Here is a 17,807-nt window from a genome sequence, read left to right on the forward strand (position 1 = left end):
GGGACAACTTTGGTTACTCACAGTCTCTGAGTCGCCGGAGAGTCCTCCCTGAAGTGTTGTTTCTCCACCAGTCGAGTCGGGGTCGCCGGGTGCAGGGTTGCAAGTCTCACGCTTCTGGCGGGAAACGCGGTTGCCTTTAAGTTGCTCCTTTAGAAACAAAGTTGCAGTCTTGGGTGAACAGGGCCGCTGTTCTCTGGAGTTTCTTGGTCCTTTTAGAGCAGGGCAGTCCTCTGAGGATTCAGAGGTCGCTGGTCCTGGGGAAAGCGTCGCTGGAGCAGTTTTCTTCCGAAGGGGGGAGACAGGCCGGTAGAGCTGGGGCCAAGGCAGTTGGTGTCTCCGTCTTCTCTGCAGGGTTTTTCAGCTCAGCAGTCCTCTTCTTCTTAGGTTGCAGGAATCTGAGTTCCTAGGTTCTGGGGAGCCCTTAAATACTAAATTTGAGGGTGTGTTTAGGTCTGGGGGGTTAGTAGACAATGGCTACTAACCCTGAGGGTGGGTACACCCTCTTTGTGCCTCCTCCTCCTTCCTATCCCTATTGGGGGAATCCTCCATCTGCAAGATGGAGGATTTCTAAAAGTTAGTCACCTCAGCTCAGGACACCTTAGGGGCTGTCCTGACTGGCCAGTGACTCCTCCTTGTTATTCTCATTATTTCCTCCGGCCTTGCCGCCAAAAGTGGGGCCGTGGCCGGAGGGGGCGGGCAAGTCCACTAGCTGGAGTGCCCTGTGGTGCTGGAACAAAGGGGGTGAGCCTTTGAGGCTCACCGCCAGGTGTTACAGCTCCTGCCTGGGGGAGGTGATAGCATCTCCACCCAGTGCAGGCTTTGTTACTAGCCACAGAGTGACAAAGGCACTCTCCCCATGTGGCCAGCAACATGTCTCGAATGTGGCAGGCTGCTAAAACCAGTCAGCCTACACAGGTAGTTGGTTAAGGTTTCAGGGGGCACCTCTAAGGTGCCCTTTTGGGTGTATTTTGCAATAAAATGGACACTGGCATCAGTGTGCATTTATTGTGCTGAGAAGTTTGATACCAAACTTCCCAGTTTTCAGTGTAGCCATTATGGTGCTGTGGAGTTCGTGCATGACAGACTCCCAGACCATATACGCTTATGGCTACCCTGCACTTACAATGTCTAAGGTTTTGCTTAGACACTGTAGGGGCACAGTGCTCATGCACTGGTGCCCTCACATATGGTATAGTGCACCCTGCCTTAGGGCTGTAAGGCCTGCTAGAGGGGTGACTTATCTATACTGCATAGGCAGTGTGAGGTTGGCATGGCACCTTGAGGGGAGTGCCATGTCGACTTACTCCTTTTGTCCTCACCAGCACACACAAGCTGGCAAGCAGTGTGTCTGTGCTGAGTGAGGGGTCCCCAGGGTGGCATAAGATATGCTGCAGCCCTTAGAGACCTTCCCTGGCATCAGGGCCCTTGGAACCAGGGGTACCAGTTACAAGGGACTTACCCGGATGCCAGGGTGTACCAATTGTGAAAACAAAAGTACAGGTTAGGGAAAGAACACTGGTGCTGGGGCCTGGTTAGCAGGCCTCAGCACACTTTCAATTCAAAACATAGCATCAGCAAAGGCAAAAAGTCAGGGGGTAACCATGCCAAGGAGGCATTTCCTTACACCCCCCCCCAAACGAAAGGGGATGAGACTAACTTTTCCCAAGAGAGTCTTCATTTTCTAAGTGGAAGAACCTGGAAAGGCCATCTGCATGGGCAGTCCCAGGTCTGTGTTCCACTATAAAGTCCATTCCCTGTAGGGAGATGGACCACCTCAAAAGTTTTGGATTTTCACCTTTCATTTGCATCAGCCATCTGATAGGTCTGTGGTCAGTTTGAACTACAAAGTGAGTACCAAAGAGGTATGGTTTCAGCTTCTTCAGGGACCAAACCACAGCAAAGGCCTCCCTCTCAATGGCACTCCAACGCTGCTCCCTGGGGAGTAACATCCTGCTAATGAAAGCAACAGGCTGGTCAAGGCCATCTTCATTTGTTTGGGACAAAACTGCCCCTATCCCATGTTCAGAGGCATCTGTCTGCACAATGAACTGCTTGGAGTAATCTGGAGCTTTTAGAACTTGTGCTGTGCACATTGCTTGTTTCAGGGTGTCAAAGGCCTGTTGGCATTCTACAGTCCAGTTTACCTTCTTGGGCATTTTCTTGGAGGTAAGTTCTGTGAGGGCTGTCACTATGGATCCGTATCCCTTCACAAACCTCCTGTAATACCCAGTCAAGCCAAGGAATGCCCTGACTTGAGTCTGGGTTTTTGGAGCTGCCCAGTCCAGAATAGTCTGGATCTTAGGCTGGAGTGGCTGAACTTGGCCTCCACCTACAAGGTGTCCCAAGTAAACAACAGTTCCCTGCCCTATCTGGCATTTGGATGCCTTGATAGAGAGGCCTGCTGATTGCAGAGCCTTCAAAACCTTCTTCAGGTGGACCAGGTGATCCTGCCAGCTGGAGCTAAAGACCGCAATATCATCAAGATAAGCTGCACTAAAGGACTCCAAACCAGCAAGGACTTGATTCACCAACTTTTGGAAGGTGGCAGGGGCATTCTTTAAACCAAAGGGCATAACAGTAAACTGATAATGCCCATCAGGTGTGGAGAATGCTGTCTTTTCTTTTGCTCCAGGTGCCATTTTGATTTGCCAGTACCCTGCTGTTAAGTCAAAGGTACTTAAGAATTTGGCAGCACCTAATTTATCAATTAGTTCATCAGCCCTAGGAATGGGATGGGCATCTGTCTTGGTGACAGAATTAAGTCCTCTGTAGTCCACACAAAACCTCATCTCTCTCTTTCCATCTTTGGTGTGAGGTTTGGGGACTAAGACCACTGGGCTAGCCCAGGGGCTGTCAGAGTGCTCAATTACTCCCAATTCCAGCATCTTGTGGACTTCCACCTTGATGCTTTCCTTAACTTGGTCAGACTGTCTGAAAATTTTGTTTTTGACAGGCATGCTGTCTCCTGTGTCCACATCATGGGTACACAGGTGTGTCTGACCAGGGGTTAGGGAAAAGAGCTCAGCAAACTGTTGCAGGACCTTCCTGCAGTCAGATTGCTGTTGGCCAGAGAGGGTGTCTGAATAGATCACTCCATCTACTGAACCATCTTTAGGGTTTGATGAGAGGAGATCAGGGAGAGGTTCACTCTCAGCTTCCTGATCCTCATCTGTTACCATCAACAGATTCACATCAGCCCTGTCGTGGAAGAGCTTAAGGCGGTTCACATGGATCACCCTCTTGGGGCTCCTGCTAGTGCCTAGGTGCACCAGGTGGGTGACCTGACTCTTCTTCTCTAGCACTGGGTAAGGGCCACTCCATCTGTCCTGAAGTGCCCTGGGAGCCACAGGCTCCAGAACCCAGACTTTCTGCCCTGGTTGAAATTCAACCAGTGCAGCCTTTTGGTCATACCAAAACTTCTGGAGCTGTTGGCTGGCCTTAAGGTTTTTACTTGCCTTTTCCATGTACTCTGCCATCCTTGAGCGAAGGCCAAGTACATAGTCCACTATGTCTTGTTTAGGCTCATGACGAGGTCTCTCCCAGCCTTCTTTCACAAGAGCTAGTGGTCCCCTTACAGGGTGGCCAAACAGAAGTTCAAAGGGTGAGAACCCTACTCCCTTCTGAGGCACCTCTCTGTAAGCGAAAAGCAGGCATGGCAAGAGGACATCCCATCTCCTTTTGAGTTTTTCTGGGAGCCCCATGATCATGCCTTTTAATGTCTTGTTGAATCTCTCAAGAAGGCCATTAGTTTGTGGATGATAGGGTGTAGTGAATTTATAAGTCACTCCACACTCATTCCACATGTGTTTCAGGTATGCTGACATGAAGTTGGTACCTCTGTCAGACACCACCTCCTTAGGGAAGCCCACTCTGGTAAAGATACCAATGAGGGCCTTGGCTACTGCAGGGGCAGTAGTTGACCTAAGGGGAATAGCTTCAGGATACCTAGTAGCATGATCCACTACTACTAGTATGTACATATTTCCTGAGGCTGTGGGAGGTTCAAGTGGACCCACTATGTCCACACCCACTCTTTCAAAGGGGACCCCCACCACTGGAAGTGGAATGAGGGGGGCCTTTGGATGCCCACCTGTCTTATCACTGGCTTGACAGGTGGTACAGGAGACACAAAACTCCTTAACTTTCTGGGACATGTTGGGCCAGTAGAAGTGGTTGACTAGTCTCTCCCACGTCTTTGTTTGTCCCAAATGCCCAGCAAGGGAAATATCATGGGCTAAGGTCAGTATGAACTCTCTGAACTCCTGAGGCACTACCACTCTCCTAGTGGCACCAGGTTTGGGATCTCTTGCCTCAGTGTACAGGAGTCCATCTTCCCAATAGACCCTATGTGTTCCAGTTTTCTTGCCATTGGACTCTTCAGCAGCTTGCTGCCTAAGGCCTTCCAGAGAGGGACAGGTTTCTTGCCCCTTACACAACTGCTCTCTTGAGGGTCCCCCTGGGCCTAAGAGCTCAACCTGATAAGGTTCTAACTCCATAGGCTCAGTTCCCTCAGAGGGCAGAACTTCTTCCTGAGAAGAGAGGTTCTCTTTTTGGTGTTGTGTTGCAGCTGGTTTCCCAGTTGTCTTTCCTTTTCTCTTGGTAGGCTGGGCCCTTTTTCCAGACTCCAGCTCTACTTTTTCACCCTGAGCCTTGCACTGTGCCCTTGTCTTGACATACACCAGTTCAGGGATACCCAGCATGGCTGCATGGGTTTTCAGTTCTACCTCAGCCCATGCTGAGGACTCCAGGTCATTTCCAAGCAAACAGTCTACTGGGATATTTGAGGAGACCACCACCTGTTTCAGGCCATTGACCCCTCTCCACACTAAAGTTACCATAGCCATGGGATGTACTTTAGTTTGATTGTCAGCATTGGTGACTGGATAAGTTTGTCCAGCCAGGTATTGACCAGGGGAAACCAGTTTCTCTGTCACCATGGTGACACTGGCTCCAGTATCCCTCATGCCTTCTACACTTGTCCCATTAATTAAGAGCTGCTGCCTGTATTTTTGCATATTAGGGGGCCAGGCAGCCAGTGTGGCTAAATCCACCCCACCCTCAGAGACTAATGTAGCTTCAGTGTGACACCTGATTTGCTCTGGGCACACTGTTGATCCCACTTGGAGACTAGCCATTCCAGTGTTAGCTGCAGTGGAGTTGGAAGTGGTACTTTTCTTGGGACAGGCCTTGTCTCCAGTTTGGTGTCCAGGCTGATTACAGCTACGACACCAGGCCTTTTTGGGATCAAAGTTTTTACCCTTGTACCCAAAATTGTTTTGTGAAGAGGCTCTGGGCCCACCCTCCTGTGCAGGTTTTTGGGGGCCTGAAGAAGACTCTTTACTATTTTTGTTTTTGGATGTCTCAACACTCTTCCCCTGGGGAGGCTTTGTGACCCCTTTCTTTTGGTCACCCCCTGTGGAAGTCTTGGTCACCCTAGTCTTGACCCAATGGTCCGCCTTCTTTCCCAATTCTTGGGGAGAAATTGGTCCTAGGTCTACCAGATGCTGATGCAGTTTATCATTTGAACAATTACTTAATAGGTGTTCCTTCACAAATAAATTGTACAGGCCATCATAATTATTAACACCACTGCCTTGAATCCAACCATCCAGTGTTTTCACTGAGTAGTCCACAAAATCAACCCAGGTCTGGCTCGAGGTTTTTTGAGCCCCCCTGAATCTAATTCTATACTCCTCAGTGGAGAATCCAAAGCCCTCAATCAGGGTTCCCTTCATGAGGTCATAGGATTCTGCATCTTTTCCAGAGAGTGTGAGGAGTCTATCCCTACACTTTCCAGTGAACATTTCCCAAAGGAGAGCACCCCAGTGAGATCTGTTAACCTTTTTGGTCACACAAGCCCTCTCAAAAGCTGTGAACCATTTGGTGATGTCATCACCATCTTCATATTTAGTTACAATCCCTTTAGGGATTTTCTACATGTCAGGGGAATCTCTGACCCTATTTATGTTGCTGCCACCATTGATGGGACCTAGGCCCATCTCTTGTCTTTCCCTTTCTATGGCTAGGATCTGTCTTTCCAAAGCCAATCTTTTGGCCATCCTGGCTAGCAGGAGGTCCTCTTCACTGAGGCTATCCTCAGTGATTCCAGAGGTGCTGGTCCCTCCTGTGAGGGAAGCAGCATCTCTGACTATCACAGTTGGAATCAGGGATTGAGGGTCCCTGGGTTCCCTAGTTAGGACTGGAAGGTGTGAATTCTCCTCCAAGTCACTAACATCATCCTCTGGGTTGTCATCCTCAGAGGGGTTGGCTTTTTCGAACTCTGCCAAAAGCTCCTGGAGCTGTAGTTTGGAGGGTCTTGAGCCAATTGTGATTTTTCTTTAGGTTGCAGAGTGACCTTAGCTCCCTCATCTTAAGATGGAGGTAAGGTGTGAGGTCGAGTTCCTCCACATTCATCTCTGCACTAGACATTATGTTTCTAAAAGTTGGAATACTTTTTAAGAATCTAAAACTAGTTCTAGAATCTAATTCAAACTTTTACAAAACTTTTTAACTCTAAAAGAAATGCTAACAGGGACTAACACAAGTCCCTAGCAGGACTTTTAAGAATTTAGAAAAATAGTTCAAATTGCAAAAATCTATTTCTAATGACAATTTTTGGAATTTGTTGTGTGATCAGGTATTGGCTGAGTAGTCCAGCAAATGCAAAGTCTTGTACCCCACCGCTGATCCACCAATGTAGGAAGTTGGCTCTGTATGCACTATTTCAAAGTAAGGAATAGTATGCACAGAGTCCAAGGGTTCCCCTTAGAGGTAAGATAGTGGCAAAAAGAGATAATACTAATACTCTATTTTGTGGTAGTGTGGTCGAGCAGTAGGCTTATCAAAGGAGTAGTGTTAAGCATTTGTTGTACATACACACAGGCAATGAATGAGGAACACACACTCAGAGACTATTCCAGGCCAATAGGTTTTGTATAGAAAAATATATTTTCTTAGTTTATTTTAAGAACCACAGGTTCAAATTCTACATGTAATACTTTATATGAAAGGTATTGCAGGTAAGTACTTTAGGAACTTTGAAAAATCACAATAGCATATATACTTTTCAAATAAAACACATATAGCTATTTTAAAACTAGACACAGTGCAATTTTCACAGTTCCTAGGGGGAGTAAGAGTTTGTTAGTTCTTGCAGGTAAATAAACGACCTACGGGGTTCAAGTTTGGGTCCAAGGTAGCCCACCGTTGGGGGTTCAGAGCAACCCCAAAGTTACCACACCAGCAGCTCAGGGCCGGTCAGGTGCAGAGTTCAAAGTGGTGCCCAAAACGCATAGGCTTCAATGGAGAAGGGGGTGCCACGGTTCCAGTCTGCCAGCAGGTAAGTACCCGCGTCTTCGGAGGGCAGACCAGGGGGGTTTTGTAGGGCACTGGGGGGGACACAAGTTAGCACAGGAAGTTCACCCTCAGCAGCACGAGGGCGGCCGGGTGCAGTGTGCAAATACACGTCGGGTTTGTAATAGGAATCAATGGGAGACCAAGGGGTCTCTTCAGCGATGCAGGCTGGCAAGGGGGGGCTCCTCGGGGTAGCCACCACCTGGGCAAGGGAGAGGGCCTCCTGGGGGTCACTCCTGCACTGGAGTTCCGATCCTTCAGGTCCTGGGGGCTGCGGGTGCAGGGTCTTTTCCAGGCGTCGGGATCTTAGAGTCAGGCAGTCGCGGTCAGGGGGTGCCTCGGGATTCCCTCTGCAGGCGTCGCTGTGGGGGCTCAGGGGGGACAACTTTGGTTACTCACAGTCTCTGAGTCGCCGGAGGGTCCTCCCTGAAGTGTTGTTTCTCCACCAGTCGAGTCGGGGTCGCTGGGTGCAGGGTTGCAAGTCTCACGCTTCTGGCGGGAAACGCTGTTGCCTTTAAGTTGCTCCTTTAGAAACAAAGTTGCAGTCTTGGGTGAACAGGGCCGCTGTTCTCAGGAGTTTCTTGGTCCTTTTAGAGCAGGGCAGTCCTCTGAGGATTCAGAGGTCGCTGGTCCTGGGGAAAGCGTCGCTGGAGCAGTTTTCTTCCGAAGGGGGGAGACAGGCCAGTAGAGCTGGGGCCAAGGCAGTTGGTGTCTCCGTCTTCTCTGCAGGGTTTTTCAGCTCAGCAGTCCTCTTCTTCTTAGGTTGCAGGAATCTGAGTTCCTAGGTTCTGGGGAGCCCTTAAATACTAAATTTGAGGGCGTGTTTAGGTCTGGGGGGTTAGTAGCCATTGGGTACACACCCTCTTTGTGCCTCCTCCCAAGGGGAGGGGGTCACATTCCTATCCCTATTGGGGGAATCCTCCATCTGCAAGATGGAGGATTTCTAAAAGTTAGTCACCTCAGCTCAGGACACCTTAGGGGCTGTCCTGACTGGCCAGTGACTCCTCCTTGTTATTCTCATTATTTCCTCCGGCCTTGCCGCCAAAAGTGGGGCCGTGGCCGGAGGGGGGCGGGCAACTCCACTAGCTGGAGTGCCCTGTGGTGCTGGAACAAAGGGGGTGAGCCTTTGAGGCTCACCGCCAGGTGTTACAGCTCCTGCCTGGGGGAGGTGATAGCATCTCCACTCAGTGCAGGCTTTGTTACTAGCCACAGAGTGACAAAGGCACTCTCCCGATGTGGCCAGCAACATGTCTCGAGTGTGGCAGGCTGCTAAAACCAGTCAGCCTACACGGGTAGTTGGTTAAGGTTTCAGGGGGCACCTCTAAGGTGCCCTCTGGGGTGTATTTTGCAATAAATGTGCAGTGTGCATTTATTGTGCTGAGAAGTTTGATACCAAACTTCCCAGTTTTCAGTTTAGTCATTATGGTGCTGTTGAGTTCGTGTTTGACAGACTCCCAGACCATATACTCTTATGGCTACCCTGCACTTACAATGTCTAAGGTTTTGCTTAGACACTGTAGGGGCACAGTGCTCATGCACTGGTGCCCTCACCTATGGTATAGTGCACCCTGCCTTAGGGCTGTAAGGCCTGCTAGAGGGTGACTTATCTATACTGCATAGGCAGTGTGAGGTTGGCATGGCACCCTGAGGGGAGTGCCATGTCGACTTACTCCTTTTGTCCTCACCAGCACACACAAGCTGGCAAGCAGTGTTTCTGTGCTGAGTGAGGGGTTCCCAGGGTGGCATAAGATATGCTGCAGCCCTTAGAGACCTTCCCTGGCATCAGGGCCCTTGGTACCAGGGGTACCAGTTACAAGGGACTTACCCGGATGCCAGGGTGTGCCAATTGTGAAAACAAAAGTACAGGTTAGGGAAAGAACACTGGTGCTGGGGCCTGGTTAGCAGGCCTCAGCACACTTTCAATTCAAAACATAGCATCAGCAAAGGCAAAAAGTCAGGGGGTAACCATGCCAAGGAGGCATTTCCTTACAAAAACCATCTCCACCAGAAGATACCACTGCATACAACCAGGTCATGTCCAGGGTATTGCAGCTTACCATGGGGGTAACAATGCATTCAGAGCCATTGGAAGAAGATTTTTTGTTTACTACACTATCTTCAACACATTCCAAGTACCAGTGTCTCCCAATGTTACCAGGCATGGTAAAACACGCAGACCAAATATTTAGCGAGCATGTATCACACCTAGAATAGAAAAAAATACAAGCCTGCATCCTCTGACCCAGATTATATTACTCATCAGGTGCCGCCAGAGTCAGTGGTAGTCAGTGCAGCACGAAAGAGGGCAAATAGCCAGTCTTAAGGAGATGCACCTCCTCCTGATTAAGAGAGCAGAAAATTTAACGCAGCGGGTAAAAGAGTTGCTTCACAGGCAGCAAATCAATGGAGAATTGCCAAAGCACTGCTAGCCCGCTATGATAGGGCCCATTGGGATGAGATGCAGGATATTATACAGCATCTCCCAAAAGAACACCAGAAGAGGGCACAGCAAGTGGTAGAGGAGGGACAAGCCATTAGTAATAATCAAATAAGACCTGCCCTTGATGCTGCTGATTCAGCTGCAAGGGGCGTAAACACAGCCATCACAATCAGAAGACATGCATGGCTGCTCTCCTCTGGTTTTAAACCAGAAATTCAACAGGCTGTACTAAACATCCCTGTTGATAAAAAGCACCTCTTTGGCCCAGAAGTGGACACCACTATTGGAAAACTGAGAAAGGACTCAGATACTGCAAAAGCAATGGGCACTTTGTATACCACACCATATAGAGGTTCATTTCGCAGACCACAGTTTCGAGGAGGTTTTAAAGCGCAATCCTCAGAGGCTTCCATCTCACAAACAAAGCAACCACATCAAACCCAGTGTCAACGAGGTGGGTTTAGAGGAACATATAGAGGTCAATACTTTAGGAATGGAGGGAAATTCCAAACCTCTAAACAAACAACAACACAACCTAAACAGTGACTTTCTTCCCTCCCTTCCACTCCACACATCTCTTGTGTGGGGGAAGACTACAGCAGTTCCACTCTCGTTGGCAAAATATCACCACAGACACCTGGGTATTATCAATTATCCGCAGTGGCTATTGCCTAGAATTGATAACCTCCCCTCCAAACACTCCACCAAGATATCACAAGTTGTCCCCAGAACATACAGTTCTGTTACAACAAGAGGATCAATCTCTACTACTCAAACAAGCAATAGAGTTAGTTCCACAGTCCCAACAAGCAACAGGAGTATACTCACTATACTTCCTAATTCCCAAAAAAGATGGCACCCTCATGCCCATATTAGACCTCTGGCCCCTCAATCTATATATCTTGTCAGAGCATTTTCACATGGTAACTCTGCAAGATGTTATTCCACTATGGAAAAACAACATTTTATGGCTGCTCTAGACCTCAAAATGCATACTTTCACATACCCATCCACCCAGCACACAACAAATACCTCAGGTTTGTCATAGCAGGAAAACTCTACCAGTTCAAAGTGTTACTATTTGGCATAACAACAGCTCCAAGGGTGTTCACAAAGTGACTAGCAGTAGTAGCAGCATACTTAAGACAACACATCCATATCTTTCCATATCTAGACGATTGGCTAATAAAATCAAGCAATCTTACACGATGCCGAAACCATACTTGTTATGTGATAGAAACTCTCCGCACACTAGGGTTTTCTATAAACTACCAAAGGTCACACCTTCAACCAGCACAACTACAACAGTATCTAGGTGCTATCCTAAATAGGGATAATGTATCCAAATATACAAAGAATACAAGCGTTCCAAAACTTAATACCACTCATACAGCCAAATCAACAATACACTGTAAGATTTATCATGACGATTCTAGGAATGATGGCATCTTGCATAGCAATAGTACCACATGCAAGATTAAACATGAGGCCCTTACAACAGTGCCTTGCACAACAATGGTCACAAGCACACGGTCAACTACAAGATCTAGTGTTGATGGACCGCCAAACACATATGTCCCTTCAATGGTGGAATCACAGCAATTTAATGAAGGGGCAGTTGTTTCAAGACTCTGTGCCTCACACCATAATTACAACAGATGAATCAATGATCGGTTGGGGAACTCACCTAAACAATCAAACTATTCAAGGTCAATTGGATGTCAAACAGAAACAGCTACACATAAACCAGTTAGAATTATTAGCTATGTTCCTTGCCCTAAAGGCATTTCAACCTCTTCTCAAACAGAAGAATGTTCTCATAAAAACAGACATGACAACCATATATTATCTCAACAAACCAGGGGGGACACATTCATCTCAGCTGTCTCTTCTAGCCCAAACAATTTGGAAATGGGCTATTCACTATCAAATTTTTCTACTAGCACAATACATTCCAGGAATAGACAATCAGTTGGCATATCTCCTGAGCAGAAATCACCAACAAACACGCGAATGGGAGATTCACTCACAAGTACTTTCGAAAATGTGGATCACCAGACATAGATCTATTGGCAAGAAGAGAAAACGCAAAATGCCAAAGCATTGCATCCAGAGACCCACATCTCCTAGCCAAGGGCAATGCTCTGTGGATCAATTGGTCAGGGATATTTGCTTACGCTTTTCCCCCTCTCCCACTCCTTCCATTTCTAGTCAACAAATTACGTCAAATGTTTCTCAACATGATACTCATTGCACCAACATGGGCACGCCAACCTTGGTACACAACACTATTAGACCTATCTGTAGTACCCCACTCCAAACTCCCAAACAGACCAGATTTGTTAACACAAAACAAAGGTCAAATAAGGCATCCAAACCCCAATGCTCTCAATCTAGCGATTTGGCTCCTGAAATGATAGAATATGGTTATTTAAATCTTCCATCAGAATGTATGGAAGTAATTAAACAAGCACAAAAACCTACTTCTAGGCAGTGCTACGGAAAACTATTTGTCTGCTATTATCAATCTAAAACCATTGATCAGTTACAGCATCTATACAAGATATTGTATGCTATTTGCTTCATTTACAAAAATCAGATTTGGCTTATTCATCCATTAAAATACACCTTACTGCAATATCTGCATACTTACAAACTATTCAACATACTTCTCTATTCAGAGTTCCAGTTATCAAAGCCTTCATGGAAGGATTAAAATGCATTATTGCACCCAGAACACCACCTGTCCTTCATGGAATTTAAATATTGTACTTACCAGAGTCATGGGACCACCTTTTGAACCCATACACTCTTGCCAAATTCAATTTTTAACATGGGAGGTCGCCTTCCTTGTATCTATTACTTCTTTAAGAAGAGTTAGTGAAATACAAGCATTCACTCTTGAGGAACCTTTTTTCCAAGTGCACAAACATAAGGTTGAATTACGAACCAATTCAAAATTTCTACCACAGACAGATTCTGTGGCAGAAAGAGCTCTTCATACCCTAGATCTCAAAAGAGCTCTTATGTACTACATAGACAGAACAAAACAGTTTAGGAAAACAAAGCAACTCTTTGTTGCTTTCCAACAACCACATACAGACAATTCTATATCAAATCAAGGATTAGCAAGAGGGATTGTTAGATGTATACAAACATGTTATATCAAAGCAGAAAGGCAGCACTTGATCACTGCTAAAGCACATTCCACTAGGAAAAAGGGTGCAACAAAGACTTTTTTAGGAAACATTCCAATGGTTGACATATGTAAAGCAGCTACATGGTCAACCCCTCATATATTTACAAAACCCTATTGTGTTGATGTGTTCTCACAGTAACAAGCCTCTGTAGGCCAGGCTGTCTTAAAAACATTATTTCAAACAACTTCAACTCCTACAGGCTAGCCACCGCTTTTTTCAGAGGACTACCTGCTTTGTAGTCTACGCATAGCATGTGTGTCTGCAGCTACACATGTTATCGAACGAAAAATGTCACTTACCTAGTGTACATCTTTTCGTGGCATGTAGTGCTGCAGATTCACATGCACCCTCCTCCCTGGAAGCCTGTAGTCGTTTAATTGTTAAATTTGTACATATGTATATACATTATATTTACATTTGCATGGACATCTCTTTATATTTCTATACTCTTATCACTCCTTTCTTCGCCCTCTGCGGGAAAACAATCTAACAATGGAGCCCATGCACAATGGAACCGAGAGGAGTCACCACTCGATTCCGTGACTCCGAAAAGACTTCTTCAAAGAAAAACAACTTGTAACACTCCGAGTCCAACACTAGATGTCGCAATGGATATGCATAGCACGTGAATCTGCAGCACTACATGCCACGAACAGATGTACACTGGGTAAGTGACATTTTCCATATTTTTATATATATATATATATATATATATATATATATATATATATATATATATGTATGTATATATATTTATTTATTTACTTTTTTAATTTCATTTATTTTAAGGTAATGCGTACATTAGGTTTCCGTGTGTGTGTGTGTATATATATAATAATAATAATATGTGCTATGGGGTCCCCACATATGGACGGGACTGTTCAATGCTTATGGCTATGATGAGGATTTCCCTGGAAGAGAACTCGGATTACAGGTAAGCAATTTAGCCTTCTCTAGCTGACTCCATCAGAATGAACTGCTGTAACTGACAATGCAGTCTGTGATATCGGAGCAGCTTGGTACCTTTAAATTACCTTCTAGGAGACTGCGACTCATCTTCTTAATCTAACTGTAATTTTAGCCTTTAGAAAGAACATTTAAAGAGGTTATCAGGCCTTTTTCTTATTTAGTATTTTTTGTTTCATTCTGCTTAGATTAATGCAAAGAAACTGAATGTTCTTAACTAGGCATTTGTTAAATGTTTATATGGAAAGAGATTTCCAAATTGAACTCGGATACTTGTGATATAAAATTAGGATTATAAGTGAGTTCTTTTTATTTTATTTTTTTATGTGGTTTTGCTGTTTCAGGTTGTAGAGAAATCTTACCCTGCAGAGCCTGTTGGTGTTGTGTGCCAAGTTGATGGGGTATATCAGGTCGTGGAATACAGTGAAATCAGCCCAGAGATAGCACAAATGCGTAACCCAGATGGAAGTTTGACGTACAGTGCTGGGAATATCTGCAATCACTTCTTTACCCTGGACTTCCTTAAGACTGTGGTGAGGTAAGTGAAGAGATCAACATTTATTTACCTTTTAGCAATGTGCTGTATCACTCTTTGCAAATGCTTTTTCTGAGTAGTGCAGCTATCTTGGAAAAGATGGCTTGGCACGACTGAAGATGAATGTTATCAAGTATATCGTCAGCATATCATTTGAATCAATAACTCATAGAAACACTCAGGGTATATAAGCCCACCCCGTTAATACTGGTTGTGGTAATTGTCTTGAACCATACATGTAGTGCAGTACTCTAATGTGTTGTTTTATTAATTGGTTGCATTCCAGGAGCAGGCTCTCACTCTTATTTGTAGTCTTGATGGAGATTCGGGAACACAACCGTGCCAAACAATAAACCAGCCTGCTCAGCCTCACCCACAGCAAAGTCACTTGCAAATAAATGACATATGTTCAAGCAACTTAAGCTAGCTTCTTGATACACCTAGTAGTCCCATCCAAGGACAGAACTCTGCACACTAATCTTCATGGCAACTGACAAACTTTTACAAACCATGGTGCCTCCATTCAGATTATCCAGACTCTAGCTGACTTAATAAATCTTGAGGCAGAGGAGCAGCTTGGTGATGAGCAGAAAGGGTCATTTTGTGTAGTAAGTTATTTAGGATGTGTGCTGTGAGCATAGAGTGCAGCATAGAGTCCCAGGAAAATGGATATGGGTTTGTCAGAGGACAGGGTCTGACGAGTCTCTCCTGATCACGTTTCTAAATCAAAGAAGAAAGAAGCAAACGTGACATAGTGTTTGATCCCTACATATCAGTCATGCAGCATTTAATTGTAGAATCTTGCCAAATACTGAATTGAAGTCTAGGATGTATGGATAATATACAGTGATGTTAGAGAACATGTTTTGTGCACTATAAAAGTACTGAAAACATAAAAAAAAAACACAACCTGGAAACTTGACAAGGAGTTTTAATAAACCATGTTAGCTCTGAAATTTGTGAAATGTATGAAGTATGATTGAATGTAACATTTAATATTTTCTCATTTCTCCTTGGCTCCGTACATGAAAAGAGAAATGGAACACCTGCTGAAGCCTCACGTGGCCCTGAAGAAAGTTCCTTTTGTCGATGAGGAAGGAAATCTGGTAAAACCTGTCAAAGCGAACGGAATAAAGATGGAGAAGTTTGTGTTTGACGTGTTCCAGTTTTCTAAGTTAGTGACCAAAAGGAAAATCTTTCCCCATTGCTTGCAAAATTATTAAATTGATCCCCAGGAAGGGTGCTTTCTGCTAAAGAAATGTATCAAATCATAGGTTTTTGTGAAGTGCTGTTCCAACAGATGGAACCATAGCGTTGAGATTGCAGAAGAGAAAGGTATTATGAAAAAGCTACTATCTAAATTGGTAAAGCAAGGTCCTTAATGGTTTCTGAGATTTCAGTAGATTATGCTCAGCTAATACACAGAGATTAAATTGAATGGCCACTGCCACCAAAACAGTCCTACCACTATTCATAGCCTATATTTGTGTACCTGAAGAAGAAGACATGGGTTTTGAAATCTTAAAAACATTTATTCACCATACTGGGAAAGGTGTGTTGTAAGCGGTGGCTAAGATCTTGCAAGCAAGATTTGATGTACTAAGCACACAAACTTGAATACAGCCTTTGCTTTAAGGGGAGACAGAGTAGTGAAGCAAGAGCAGGGTCACATAATCATGCTTTGCTAAGCCTGTGACTATACTGCCAGCTGCATTTTGCTAGTTGCAACGAACCGATAAGGAATTTGCATAAGCCAAGGTTGAGGGCATTACAGATTCCACCTGCAAGGAGATAAAGGCATTTGTTATCGGAATCCTTTGAGGGAAATTCGCTTAAAAATATCTTTCCAAACTCTTACATGGTGAAAACGCGAGCTGACTGCTGCCCTAATTTTGGGTGTGCTGGTTGGCTGCGCATCGCATTTGACTACCAAGGTTCTTAATACAAGACAGTCACCCAGTGCTTCTGGTCAAAAGGAAAATTACCAGAAAGATGATGTTGGAATGTAGAATTTATTTTCTCTGTTCACTTTCCACTATTTGTAGCTCATCCACTGTTTATCTGCAATGAAAATGAAGATTTACTGCGCTAGCTCTCATATCATTAGTAATTGTTAGAACCACCTGGATATCATCAATGTACATAAAGAAATTGTAACGAGATATAGGTAAATACTCTTCTTAGCACAATTGAAAAGTACTATATTATTATTTTCAAAATAACAACCATCAGTAAATGAGGAAGTGGAATGTATATTTTACTCCAGTATTGGATCTTTCATAGATTCACATGCTTGAATCCTTCCTCCTCGTCAAAGTGTGAGTCCCATTGTACCATTAGAAAGAAGTATAATGTTAAACACAGCCTGAGAAGGCCATAGAGCCTCCACTTCAATAAAATATCACTATCATTTAAAGGAGCCTGAACTTCAACCAGTCATGTTGAAGCACTCTTTAGAACCACTCCCCTCAGAGGCTTCTGACTCTCAAATTTTTTGCTGCAAGATCTGCTCAGTTCAACTTATTTCCAGTATTCAGAGAGAGTTCTTTCCATCTGCTGTATACTACTAGTTGCCATATGTGTCAAATCTGACAATGCCAGAGCAAGCTAAAAAAATGTTTTTAGACCAAGTGGGACCTATGGAAGAAAAGACTAAATGCGAAGATCAACACAAAGATTGTGTTTACTGCCTTTATACATTCCACAAAGTGAATTATTATAGGTATGTCTTACCTTTAATTCCAAAACCCTAAAAGACAGAGAGGGGGGCTACTACTGCAGCTCCAAAAACGTAAGCTAAATTGGACACTGTTTCTGAGGATGAATGTGAGAAGTCTTCCTCATCCTCCGGAAAGTTAAAAAAAAAAAAAAAAGAGGGAGAGGTACGAAGTTTGCTCTTCTGATGAGCCTCTTAGAAAATATACTAAAAAGACCCACCATGGGTCTTCCAATGAGAGCAGTCCTTCAGAAAAATCTCATAGGGAACAAAGTACCTCAGAAAAACATTCTCAAAAGCCTAAAGAACATGTTTTTGTCTCCAAAGAATCCTGAAATATCAAGGACTGAGCCTCCTGCGCACCTCCACTTCAAATTTCCCACAAATTCAAAAAAAAGTTGTTTTGTACCATCGACGGATAGGTCGTTGATGAGCCCACAGTCGATGAAGAAATCGACTATACCATCAACAATGAAGACTACTATGGCCACGACTACGATGCTAACCCAGACAGTGACCACTGTCATTGTAATCACATCACCGTTGACTACATCGACAACGATGCAGTCTGCGGTGCCCATCTTGTTGATTGTCCAA

The 17,807-nt window shown here is 44.8% G+C and overlaps 1 protein-coding gene across 1 annotated transcript in view; it reads left to right on the forward strand.

Moving 5' to 3' along the window:
• Window positions 1-17,807, forward strand: part of UAP1L1 (UDP-N-acetylglucosamine pyrophosphorylase 1 like 1) — a 165,999-nt gene that overhangs the window by 111,002 nt on the left and 37,190 nt on the right. The window contains exons 5-6 of the mRNA XM_069241458.1: window positions 14,304-14,497; window positions 15,528-15,668. Of these exons, the coding sequence (XP_069097559.1) occupies window positions 14,304-14,497; window positions 15,528-15,668 (335 nt within the window). The remainder of the gene's footprint in view (window positions 1-14,303; window positions 14,498-15,527; window positions 15,669-17,807) is intronic.

Source organism: Pleurodeles waltl, chromosome 6, assembly GCF_031143425.1.
Source record: "Pleurodeles waltl isolate 20211129_DDA chromosome 6, aPleWal1.hap1.20221129, whole genome shotgun sequence".
In the NCBI taxonomy this organism is placed as follows: Eukaryota; Metazoa; Chordata; class Amphibia; order Caudata; family Salamandridae; genus Pleurodeles; species Pleurodeles waltl.